At 46.5% G+C, this 13,012-nt stretch overlaps 1 protein-coding gene across 5 annotated transcripts in view; it reads left to right on the top strand.

The window, feature by feature from the left end:
• BICDL1 (BICD family like cargo adaptor 1) overlaps positions 1-13,012 on the top strand; it is a 66,537-nt gene that overhangs the window by 35,221 nt on the left and 18,304 nt on the right. For 3 of the 5 annotated variants that reach the window (XM_014566021.2, XM_014566022.2, XM_032471405.1), the window contains exons 3-5: positions 6,867-6,983; positions 7,915-7,926; positions 9,820-9,966. In XM_014566021.2, the coding sequence (XP_014421507.2) occupies positions 6,867-6,983; positions 7,915-7,926; positions 9,820-9,966 (276 nt within the window). The remainder of the gene's footprint in view (positions 1-6,866; positions 6,984-7,914; positions 7,927-9,819; positions 9,967-13,012) is intronic. The other 2 variants (XM_006192695.3, XM_032471406.1) reach the window with 1 other exon arrangement.

Below are 13,012 nucleotides of genomic sequence, written 5' to 3'. Positions count from 1 at the left end.
CATTAATTAATTTGTCCAGTTATTTATCACTGTGGGCTCAAGAGTATTTATCTTATTCTATGCATTATAATTCACTACTATCGTTATTTGTTTTATTGATCAAATGGTCCCAGCCTTCGCCACTGGGAGCTCCTTCAGGTTGATTCCTGTGTCCATTCAGTATACTGCCATTTTTTTTTTTTTTTTTTGAGCATATACTTTCTCTCTGGTATCGCAAGATGTTCCAGGCTCATCTTGAATTTTTCCTTCCCCAACCCTGGAATGAGCCATTTCTCCAAAGAGCTTAGCTTCATTTGTCAGAGATTGGTGTTTAGAAACCAAGATGTGAGCACTAGGATGTCATTACATTTAGGCCCTCTCAGAAGACAGAGCAGGAAATAAGTGTATATATGCTAACACACGTAACAGACATCTAAATTATTTCTCATTCTGTCCATTTGTATATATATTAAAAACCACAGGTTCATACTGATATCTCCAATTCTAATCCAGTAGCACAGAGTTCATGCTAGCCTTCCATCTTTCCTTGTTTGTAACTTCTTTTTCCACAAAGAAAATCCTTTAAATTTTTTTTAATTTTATTTTTAAAATTATTTTTAGGGAGGGGAGGTAATTAGTTTTATTTATTTGCTTTTTAATGGAGGTGCTGGGGAATGAACCCAGGACCTTGAGCATGCTAAACAGGCACTCTACCACTGAGCTATACCTCCCCACTGGGTACTTTTATCCAGTATTTTCAGCTGTTTTCAGTAGGAAGTTCAGTCCAGATAACCTAGCCCACCATATTATCAGAAATGAAGCCTTCTTTTTGGAAAAGTATTGGTGAAAATCTTAACTATATTCATACATTAAGGAAATTATAGCTGGGGAGGGAATAGCTCAAAAGGTAGAATGCATGCTTAGCACGCACAGGGTCCTGGATTCAGTCCCCAGTACCTCTAAAAATAAATAAATAAGTAAACCTAATTACCTCCCTCCCCCAAATTCTTTTTAATTAAAAAATAAAGGAAAATGTAAATACATGACAAACTTTACTTCTGAGTTTTATTCCTGAAAGGCTTTGGGAGGAATTGGCATACTGAAACCTAGTGAGAACAAAAAGACTATTATATATTTTTGCATTTATTTATCATCCAGTAGATGGCTGTCACTTTTATTACTATAAATAATCAAGATAGTAAAAAGGAGACTTATCATGTAGCATGCTGTCAATAGCCTCATGGCACCCATGACCAAATTTGAAAGTTTTTAACAATAAAACCTTGAAAATAAGGAAAATACAGACTTCTGGTTAGTTGGATTTTCCAGCTATGCAAAGGCTTATCATAAATCCATTTTTGGTTCTATAAAAGTATAGTCATCTACCTTTCTGACACAGTAAGGTTGTCCATTCCACTTTTACTCACGTAAAGTTCTGCTACCACCACCTCAGTGCAAAATATGGGAAAATTCCAGGTGCCTAACAACAAGGGAGTGATAAAGGAAATTATAACATATCTACTCGATGGAATATTACGCAGTCGTTTAAAGTGAAGATTAAGAAGCATAATAATAAATAACATGGAAGTGTTCTGATACAATGCTAAGTGAAAAAAGAGAAAAATCTATGCGAGTAATATGATCATGAGCAATTATACACACACATACACAAACACGTAGAAGGATGGGAGAGATCAACAAAATATTAACAATATTTTTAAAAACGTGCTAGTATTCTGCAATGGGGTTCTGTTGCAGAAACTGAAAATTGAAAAATAAATTGAAAATAAATGTAATTATTTGAACATGAGTATCCTAAAGAAACAGTTTTCAACCTTAATAAGTTACAAATAGCTTTAAATAATTCACCCTTTGTCTTACATTAGAATAAATTCAAGGTTGTTGCTCTGATGTCACTTCCATTTTAATAAGGATTTCTGAGAGGGAGCAGAGGGGGATGGGAAGGGAGTGTGACGCATTGAGGCTGAGAGTATGAGGGTGAGAGCCGCAGATCTGGGAGGATCCCAGCTCCAGCACTTGCCAGCCCCAGTGTGACTTGGGGAAATGACTGACTCTTGATATCCTCATCTGCAAATGGGGAAAGTTAGACCACCTATTTCTTTAGGTTATTGTAAAGATTAAGTGAGATAATAAATGTGAAATGCTTACAAGAGGATAAAGCACATACTAGATGCCCAATATGTGACCCACCTTTATAGAGGTTACCATCACCCTCATTGTCAATCTCACGGACCCTCATCGCAGGCAGGTGCCAGTTACTTATCATGCCCCGGCAGAAAAAAGATTGTGTATTTCTCTCTTCAAGCAAAACTCAGAAAATCAGGCAGAGTGTTAAAATAGTAGCTCTCTCCTACTGTAATTTCTAAGTTAATTGGTTCATTTTTTTTTCCTTTTGACAAATAAGTTAAATGGATGCTCATGTGTAACTAATGCAATCTCCTTGCTTCCGTTTAACAAGAAAGTTTAAAGTTAACAGTTCTGCTTTGGCCATTTTAAACAAATTTAAAATGTTCCAGTTTGGCGAAATGCTCATATGTTATTAATCATGTCAATAGGAAGCGTAATCATGGAACAGCTCTGCTCAGTGGAGAGAAAGTAATCTGTCCTAGATGGTACTCTGACCAAGTCAAGCGTAGCGGGGAGAGGGAACACACTGTCAGTTTGTTTTGCCAATTTGAGGATTAATTAAATAGTAATGACCCAAGCACTCAGATTATAAAAAGAATTCATTTCAGAGAGTTCAAGAACTATCTATAAGTGCTAAACTTCTCAGCATTCTTTAACAGAACTAGAGCTATTTCTTGAATGTCTTGGTTTCTTTATCATCCAATCTGTATGCAGTGAAAATAAAAGACAGGTTTTTGAGAATATTAGAAGTAATCATCTAAAGATTAAAACATTTCATAATACCCGGGGGTGGCAAGGAAGCAGGCATGTTTGTGCTCTGTCGGTGGCGGGGACAGTAAGTTTGACGCAGCATTTTGAGGGGACAGTTTGGCAGTACCTGTCGGAGTGAAACTGCATATCCTTTTACCCAGCAATTCCACTTACAGGGATTCGTGCACTTGCAGGATATTCTCCCACAAGCACAAAGATGGGTGAGCAAGGATGTTTTTTTTACAGCAGTGTTTATAGTAGCAAAGAATTGAAACACTCTATGAACGCTCATAAAGTTGAGTCATATAACTAAGTACCAGACAGTTGTTAGAAAGAGTTAAGTAGATCTTCACATTGACATGGAAAGATGTTAAAATACTATATTTGCAAGGCCAAAATTTTAGTAATAGTTTAGACAGATAATAGAAAATTTCTACACAGACTGACAAGAAGTGTCCCTAATGTGAATGATATTAGATGCACAGTGGAGAGCGGTACTGATGATCAAGGATGAGTGGGGGCTTAAACTTTCATTTCAGTCCCTTGGTTCCCTTTAATTTTTTTTACTCTAAATATTTGTTACTCTTGTTAGAGGGGGAAGAACAAGTAAGAGTTTAAGAAGAACGATACCTAAACTAAAATCATATCGTCTTTTTTATATTTACCTGTGATTGTAGGTGTCGTTCTTTGCCAGTTTTTTGCCACAGGCGTCACTGGCTGCTTAACCAGGCGCAGGAGCCAAAACGCATCACTTTGAGAAGTAAACTCTAAGTCCCAGGCCTGCCATTTTCTACTTGCAGAATGCGTCATCCTAATATCACCACCCTCCTCCACCACCGCCACCAAAAAAAGGTCCCGAGGCCATGACGGCTGCCCTAAACCTAGAAGTAGCAAAACTTTTTATCTCCAAGAGAGGTCTGGCTCCTGGATATTTGCTGACTCTTGGATAGCTTATCTTTGAAAGGGCACCAGGAGAGCAGAACGGGAAGGTATGGCTGCCAGATATTTCTGTATTTCCCTGTATTTCTTAGCCTGACCCATCACCTTCATGATGTTGGCTGAGTCACTTAGCAGGTCGTTCTCAGCGCAGACCCCACAAGCGGACTGTGCGTGTGACAGCCCCCTGTAACGTGCACAGCGCGTTCTCAGCACCTCAGTTTTAAAAGAGCAAACAAACAACTGATCCTTGGGTCTTTTCCTATTTCCCATGGTCGCCCTAAATTTGTAGCAGTGTGGTGTTTCTTTCCTTTCTTTATTTCCCAAAACCTCAATGATTCGACTCAATCCCACAACGTCCTGTGTAAGAAGTAAGGAAGTGGGTATTCCTTTAATACCTGCCCTTTCTGGATTACAATGTGAAGGAGGAATGTGTTTACAATCTGAGAAAGTGAGGCTCAGGTTAAATGACTCGTGTAACTTGTGCACCATCTGTGGTAGGACAGGGACTCTAACCCTCACCATCTGACCCTTAAGTTTTTTTTCTTTCCAACATCCCACCCGTTATCTCAGGAGTCGCGTGGGTCCCTTCAGGAAGACCTCTGTCTCTCCGGCTAACTCTGCTACTTGAAGAACTTCAGAGAAGCTCTGAAAGTCACTATGGAACTAAAACTGGCTTTGTAGCCTTCCTGACACTTTGTTCAGAGAGCATTTAGAATATTAGAGTTACATACAAACTTCAGAGATTATTACTTCATTTGTGTGCAGAATTGCTACCATTCATCCTGTTAGTCAGGTCTAAATATCTGAGCCGGTTTCCATCTCTGGAAAAGAAGGAGCTACTGTACTTTGGAAGGTGCGTTAGCTCCTGGCAGATGTTAGACTTGAACCTCTAGTTGATCCGTCCCCTCCACCACTGGACAGGGCCACTCCCTCTCAGCCTCCATCGCCTTGTCTGCAGGACAAGGCCAGCGACTTACTGCTTTTAGGGCTGTTGGGAGATTCAAACGAGAGATGTAGGTTAAAAGCCTTTTACCTCCTTAGGCACATCTGAGGAGTCAGACATTTAAAGGAGACTTTGTAACTTAGTGGTTAGGAGCTCAGACTCTGGACTCAGGCTTCCTGGAGGGAAGAGACCAATTTTATTTCTAGGAAGATCGCTTTGAGAGGAGACATCTCCAGGAGCATTTCTGATACCACCTGGGCTAGATTCATAGCCCTCAGTGCATCTCTGTGGCTCGGCTGTCTCATGATTCTTGTCAAGGTGGTGATGCTGGGAATGAGGTCAGCGGCCTGAATTACCCAGTGCTTTGCAAATCTAAGCGTATTTGAAACCCTGATAGTCAACTGAATTCAGTAGAGGCAATCAAACTGCAGCATTTATGAGAGGAAATTTTCCTTATGGGCCCTAAATTCTATTTGAAGAAATTTCAAGAGTCTTAAATTGCTTAGTATTAAAAAAAAAAAAAAGGAAGAAAAGAAAAAAAAAATGCCCTGCTAAATTGGACTCATAAAGTTTGTTTCAATAGTAAGCAACAGAAATAGGAAAAACTATTTCCAGATACTGTAAAAGAAAGCAATAGTACAGTCATAATTCAGGGGTAAGACAGCCCAAAGTTTACCGCTCTGATGCTGTCATTTACTGAGTGGTGGGGCGCATTCCTTCACTACCCTGAGCCTGTTCCCTTGGCAGTACATTGAGGGTGATAGGCCCTACGTTGGTTGTGACAGTTGAGATAATGCATTTTAAGCATTTAGTACAGTTCTTGGCACATAGTAAGTGCTAAGGAAATAATACTCATGTTATTTTTAGGCAAAAATGACTAATGTTTCTCAGTGATTAAGAAGTCTAAAGCAAGCTGTGGTGGTGTTTAAAATTAAATTTAGAATAAGGAGGAAAAAGAGATGGTTTGGTTTTCTTTTGTTGTGTGTCCTGTAACTTTCGAAATCAGCACTGTAGTTTAAGATTCTTGTGGCTCTGTAGTCTGGGGGCAGGGGGCCACATTTGTTGAATCTATGGGACCAAAAAAAAAAAAAAAAAAGATGGACAATTGATTGTATAACACTTGAAGATAAAAGCAACTATTGAACATGTAACCATTACTGTGAGAGCCTCATTAAACAGCTAGCCTACCATTTCAACATTATTACCATCCCACCTCCTCCAAAAACCTTTTCTAACCATTTCGGCACACCGTGATCTCCCCTGGGAACCCATAAAGCTTACTGACCCCGTTTGGCCTCAGAAAAGCACTGAGGCGGTTTCTTACCCTGTCCCGTGGCTCTCCTCCCCAGGGCAGGGTCCTGGGCGCTCCTGGGCGGGGGCTGGGCCAGGAGGACGACTAAGTTCGGGTCTTTCCAAGGGAGCTTTGTTTCAAAGTACCCTCCTGAGCATGTTCAAGAGAAGGTGCTGACACCACGAGGTGTTTGGTGCTGGCTGTGTTTCAGCATTAGGGAATAAATGGATTTAGGATTTAGGGTGGGAACTGAGCACCACAGCCAGCACTCCCCAGAGAATTGAAAGTTGCAAAAAAAAAAAAAAAAAATAAGGTCCTTGAGGAATGAACAGCAAAAATCCAAACAGACATGGCAGGGTATTTTAATTGTGCCCATGTTGGGTGGAAGTGAGGGGTACAGACAGCTGATCTGCCTGCGCCCCACCGAGGCAGCGGATGGGAGAACTAAAGGCGTTTCTAAGGAAGGCGTCTCATTCTTCCATGTAAAACACTGAGACTTCTCAATTCAGTAGGTGTTTGCTGAGCCTCTGCTGTGTGCAGAGCCACAATGATGATAACTAACATCGGAGAACTTAGTATTTTCTAGGCCCGTTTCCTCTGAGCCGCGAAGTGGTCTTGGACGTCGTGCGTGACAGAGGTGGGGACGGGGGTTAGTCTTGTCTGGGCAGTGAGAGAGCAAAGGGACCGGGTAGGCAACGGGCGTGTCGTCTAGCACTCCTTACAGAACAGAGGTGCTTGAGAAATGGAAGGCAGAGATCCAAACAGACGGCCTCTGCACACCCTCTGAGTCAGCGCTCAGGTCTCTTCTGTTTACAGGCATCAGAAGTTGAGAGACAACTCTCCATGCAAGTCCACGCCCTCAGAGAAGACTTCCGTGCGAAAAACTCTTCAACCAGCCAGCACATCGTCCGCCTCGAAAGCCTTCAGGCCGAGGTGAGCTTCCCGTGCTTGGACCAAAGTGCTTTTCTCATCGGAGGTGCTGCCCCGGCCTTTCAGATAAGGAGCCCTCTAGACAGACCTGGTCTGTCTCAGATCTCCAGGGAGATCTGTCTGTGAGAGACCGAGTGGGGACCCCTTGATCCCTGTCCCTCTGCGTAGCCTGTTGACTAGAAAAATACGGTCGCTCAGAGTTACTGCTGAGTGTGTTGAAATTATGAATGACCTGTTTTTTACTGAATATGTTGATCCCTCCAGAAACATCCTTGCCAGTCCTAAATAGAAGGTGGGAAAGGGAATCTTCCCTTTATCCATTCCATGTGGGTCCAGTTCAGGCCATTTTAATAGGGCCTTATTCTCACCTATAGACTGAGAGTAACAGAAGTGTGTCCTTCGTAGGGCTGTTGCGAGGACTGGGTGAGTTAGTGCGTAGAAAGCACTGTGTGTGGTGTTGGAAGAAAGTAATGTTATTGAAAGCAGAGGAGAGGCCAGGCAGGGTCCAAGCCCCTGAGTGGGCCTGAGGGGAAGAGCAGCGCTGAGGGGACAATGCTGTGAGATCCCAGTGTGGGGAGGAGAGGGGCAGGGTCGCATCACCAGCCCGAACGGGGGCTCTCCCCTGGGGAGGCTCCCATCTACTCTGCTCCTGAGATCCTCCAGCCAAGTGTCTGAACAGCAGCCCTTTGGCTGAGCCACACTTTGAGGGACAGTCTCAGGCCACATGAACACCCCGCCCCCCGAGCCCCGACCACCACCAGTGTGGCTAAGGAGCCAGCCGGCTTGTCAGGCCAGAGGAGCCAGGTGGCTGCTCCCCTGCTTCGTAGATGACGTGAAGATGTTTTTCCTAAAGTCTGTCCATATCTTCTCTTCTCTCCTGCCTCTCACTCCCTTCCTCCCTCCCATCCCTGGACTTCCTCCTGGTACTGAGCAGCAGGTTCTGGAAGTAAGTAGTTTGTGCTGGTGGGTTTGGCATGCCTGTGACCGTTTGTGTGCATGACGTGCCGTGCGGCCACCTCCGCCGGGGTCTGACTCCTGACGCGCCTGTCTTCCTCTCCCCACCCCCCAACTCACTCTTTCTAGACCCTCAGGACACAGGGTCATCCCCAGGAGTGTTTATGGCCAGAGTTGGTCACAAGTTTCAGGGCGTGTAGGTTGGGGTGAGGGAGCTGGCCGCCTGGTGCCAGATCCTTGCTCCATCCAGTAACACTGCTACTTTTCAAAGCCAGACTATGGAATTGTTTACTTCAAATAAGTTATTTCATGCAGCTCTGAACCTCTGAGGCTTTTTGAAGGGGCTGGCTTGTGTGTCAGAGCCGTATTACCTCACGACTCCACTGAGTGGAACTTGGGAAACAAAGGTGATCGTGGGAAGGAGAATGTAAAGGTCGGAGGGTACTTAAATGGAGACCGAGTCGAGTAAGAACTCCCTTCCCGTGGGTCCCGTTGCCTCGGTGTGGGGAAGAGTGGGCCCATTCACAGGAGGGCCTGCTCCTTTCGGTCCCTTACCCAGGTGCACACTTGAGAGACAGTGTTTCTTTGTTTGGCCAGACACCTGATCCCTCTGGACAAAGGCCACATACTTCATTTCCCCAGGACAGCATCCTATCTGATTGACTGGTGGCCAGGGAAGATCTGTGCCCTCTGAACAGAATTCTAGTGCAGAGAGAACAGCCAAAAAGCAGGGGGAAAGGTGGATTTCAGAGGGCTTGGGACAAGTTAGCTGTTCATTTCAGAGTCTCCCCGGGAAGAGGTCTGAGGTTGGGGCCCCTAGTGGGTTGTTACCACGCTAGACTGGAGAGCACGGAGAGCATCTTCATGTCAGGAGAGTTCACAGGCAAGACGCTGGTTGAGTGAACAGGGAACTGATAAGTGGGAGGAGCTGGGGGACCTGCAGGGCTCCAAAAGCCCCCCAGGGCCACCAGCAGTTGAGGGGACTTGGAAAGGCTCCCCATAGCCCCTGGGCAGGGCAGGGTTCCCGGGCCGAAGCATTGCTGGCCTTGGGGAATGACGGTGGCTTCGACCCTGCAGACCTCGAGGCCACGGAAGACTCGGCATCTCTTTCCTCTTTTCCTCTTGTTTTCTCGCTGAAACGGAAAAGACTAGACAGACCTTCCTTTAAGGTCTGTCTCTCTCTTGAGACTAGCTAGATATTCAGCATACAAACATCTTGTCCTGTTTAATAAAAGGAGAGCAATTGCTTCTATCCACAAATGTCTTGCAATCAGCAATTTACTTGTGTGCACGTCCCGCTCCCTCCCGGGACACAGGCTGATGCAGGTGCTTCCATGGTTTCTGTATTCCTCTGGCTCTCCCGTTACCTCAGGCCACCGGGCCTGAACCATGCCCTCTAGAGACAGCCCTGCCAGCAGTGGCGGAGGGACAGTGGAGAGCCATAGAATCTGAAAATACAGTGGCTCCAGAGGCCATCTGGGGCATTTTCTTGTGCTCAGGACTTAAGAAGAATGGTCCCATGGGTTAGGTTCCACTCCCCCATAAACCGTGGGGTTGAACTGAAGTCGTGGGCAGCAAGGTGGGGCCCTTCTCTGTGTTATCTGTGGAATTTCCAGAGCACTAACCTTCCCTGCCTCTGCCTGGCACCCACATTCCAGCTTCCCCAAAGCTCAACTCCCACCTCTTCTCAGGAAGGTTCCCAGAAGGGAGGGATTTTCTCCTCAGCTGGGAGTTCACAGCTGTTCCCTCAGAGATGGGAGCCCGGGCCCCTGGGCAGAGCACTTGGAGACACCCCTGCCTTCATGTTCGGGGGCTGGTCGCCCGCTCCCTGCGCATCAGCACGGGTGTAACTCCACACCACCCCTGTGGCTCTCCACCCTTTCAGATCAAGATGCTGTCGGATCGGAAGCGGGAGCTAGAGCACCGTCTCAGCGCCACCTTAGAGGAGAATGACCTGCTCCAAGGGACCGTGGAGGAGCTACAGGACCGGGTGCTGATCTTGGAGAGGCAGGGCCACGACAAAGACCTCCAGGTACTGGGGCAGAGAAGCGGCCAGATCAAAGGAGCTCTCAGCTGCCCAGCCACAAGGCACGGCCAGGGGGCCATTGCCGCCGCCGGGCCAGGGCAGGATGGAGCTGAGGTCTCTGAGTGGGCCTGGTTGTGGTTGTCCTCGAGCTCTGCTAACTCAGCTGGCCTTTGTCCACCGAGAACAAGTGCATCGTTACCCACAGGCCATCCTTCCAATGTGTTCTGAGCCGCTGGCCTGGGAGCAGTTTCACTGAGTTCTTTCTGGGCTCTTAATACGGCTGGAACACCAGGAGTGCCATTCTGCCTCCTGGGGTTTGTGAGATCTGCCAGAGATTTCAGGGTGAGCCTGTGACTGCCTGTGCTCGGCTCACGGGGCTCCCTGCTGCTGCTGCCCCGGGCCGGCGCATTTAGCTGGCTGGCACCAAGCAGAAACCAAGAAGCTGCCCACTGAACACAGCATGACCTCTGTGCTGCTTCTGCCGGTTGCCGGAAAAGGCACGGGCTGACCCCTCTGTGAGCCTAATTAGCCTCTTTTTTCATCCTAAAAGAAATCACTTCATGGCCATATTTGTCCTTATTTGGGAACTGCTACCAGGTTCTCAGCTGAATCCCCAGACTCACACTTGACAGGAAACAACGCCCTAAACAAAAAGATAATCGCTCAGCCTCCCCAGAAACAAGAGTGTAGCACCTGCTGCCGAGAAGGCTTTGCCGGGCTGGCCTAGGAGCACCTGGGGCCAGTGGCTTCGAGAACGCTGCTTCCCCTTAGCATCCTCTGGGCGTGCCGGGGAGTGAAGCAGATGGCAGCAGTGCCGCCCGTGTGGAGGTGGTCCAGGTACACTCCAGCGCTGCTGGGCCCCTGCCCACAGACCAGGCCACAGACGGCCCACTGGGCTGCTGAGAGAGGCCCTGAGGTGTGCAAGGAGGAGACGTGTTAGGCTCAGGCCACTTGACTCCATCAACTCAACTGATCGGCCTCTTTAAGGGCAAATGAGCCACTTCTCCTCTCTCCATGTTTTTTGTACCTTTAGCTCAGAGCTTTGCATAAAGTGGGGCCTCGGTTAATGTTGAATAGAAAATGATGCTGGCTACGAAAGCCTCACAGCGGCTTTCAAAATGAGAAGGAGTTTGCTCACGTTTTAAGGTTGACGCTGATCATCGCTGGGAACACTGGGGTGCTGCCTTACAGAGAACAGAGCGCTTTTGCATATATTCTAAGACTGAGGCTTAGAAAGAGGAATCCTTTAGTCAAAGTAATGTAGTAGTAAGTCCTTGGTAGCCCCGAGCAGCAGACCTCCCCCCCGCTGCCTGCTTTGCCTGGCGCTCAGTGGTAACTCCCAGTGCATCACTGACCTCTTGAGTCGCTGCCTCACCCGCATTTATTCCCCATCAAGCACTCTCCGGAGGGCTGCTGAGGTAGAGTGTGGAGAGGAGAAGGAAAAGACGTACAGAAAAATGGGGAAATAGCCCTGCTTAAAAGACACTTCCAGTCTAGCCTGAATTCACACACGAAGAGCCCTATTTCACGTCAAGAATGGGAACCCTGGCGGTGGGGGAGAGCCGGGGCCAGTGTGCACTGTGCACCCCTGGCCGGCACGGGGCTGCGTGCTCTGGAGCAGCGAGAGTCCCAAGTCACAGCACGTTCACATCCTCACCATCTGCACACACGCTGTCTTCCGATCAACCTTCAAGAAGTGAGTGTGTCGCTCAATACAGGGCCTACATCGAGCCAGACGGTTCCCACTTTGATTTGGAAAATCTGCATTTATGGAGCTGAAATCTCGTCTCTCCTGACTATTTGTAGTTGTTTTCTTTCTATTCATATAAAACTCTCCTTAAGCTGCTGCTAATTAGTTCTGTCGCTGAAATGGCCTGTCCCGATACAGAGACAGACATTCCAGCTCACTCAGGTAGCAGGTGAGTGGTGCTAAGTCAGACGTGCGAAGTGTAGAGCTAGGGGCCTTGGAATGCATCTAACCCCGTGAGCTTAATCCTCTTCCTTAGGAGAGGGGTGAGGGGAAGGCTGAGCAGGGCAGGAGGCCTGCCGCCGCAGAGCAGCCCCTTTGATCCGGTCCACTGTGTAATTGGGGTCCTACTGTCAAACACAGATTTGTAAACCGCTGAGCAAATCCAACTCTTTTTTTTTCAGGCTGAGAACAGGATGAAAAATATTATTTATTGAGCATCCAGTAAATTTAAAAGTCAGGCATTTTGCTCTACTCTTAATACCCAGCAAAGGATTTGTTCGTCTGAGGGCCATTTAACTGCCTTGTTTCATACCCAGCTGAGCATCTTACAGATTGTGCAGGGGCCTCATCTCGATGAGTGGGCAGCTTTCGTCCTCAGATAGCACAGGCCCGGCTCACTGTGGGGACCCAAGAGCCGATGACCTGGAGTCCAGACCTCACCCCGACGCTGAGTGTGCTGTGAGGCAAATCGCATCATGCTGTCTCAGTCCCCTCAGTGTGAAACGGGGAGAGTCCCCCACTTCTGCCGACTTTCAGGGCATGAGTACTGTGAGCTTGAACCATGAGTTTAGTACACCCTACAAACACCAGGCGCTGGCATCTTCCTTGGCCATACATGTAAATACATTTAGTGTCATCTTTGTTTTGTAAAGGGTGGTATTTTAGAGGGCTCTTATATTTAATAGACTGTTGCCTGGTTTGGTCTGGCTTTTCTGCATGTGTCTATGGATCAGTTATTTTACCAGAAAGGGCAGACCTGTCCTGATCTTTGTTCTCTCTCTTTTTTTTTTTTTGTACTTTAAAATTTTCTATTGCTTTTTATTGATTTGTTTATTTTCATTTTGTAATTTTTACCTTTTTAATTGAAGTAAAACACTCATTTCAAAAAATACATAAACCATATATGGACAGCTGGATGAATGATCTTTGTTCTCTTGCTGTTATAATTAATTAAGCACCTTTGAGTGTGCATGAGTAATTGAACTAATTTTGTCCAGTGCCTGAGAACTTGTGCTTGTCTGTGCTGAGCTTCTCCTGCTGAGATGTATGTGGAGTTGTCTAGAAAATGATTGTAAAGCATTT

This window comes from Camelus ferus, chromosome 32, assembly GCF_009834535.1.
Source record: "Camelus ferus isolate YT-003-E chromosome 32, BCGSAC_Cfer_1.0, whole genome shotgun sequence".
In the NCBI taxonomy this organism is placed as follows: Eukaryota; Metazoa; Chordata; class Mammalia; order Artiodactyla; family Camelidae; genus Camelus; species Camelus ferus.
The sequence above is the reverse complement of the archived record's forward strand: the minus strand, read 5'-3'. Positions and strand labels throughout refer to the sequence as shown.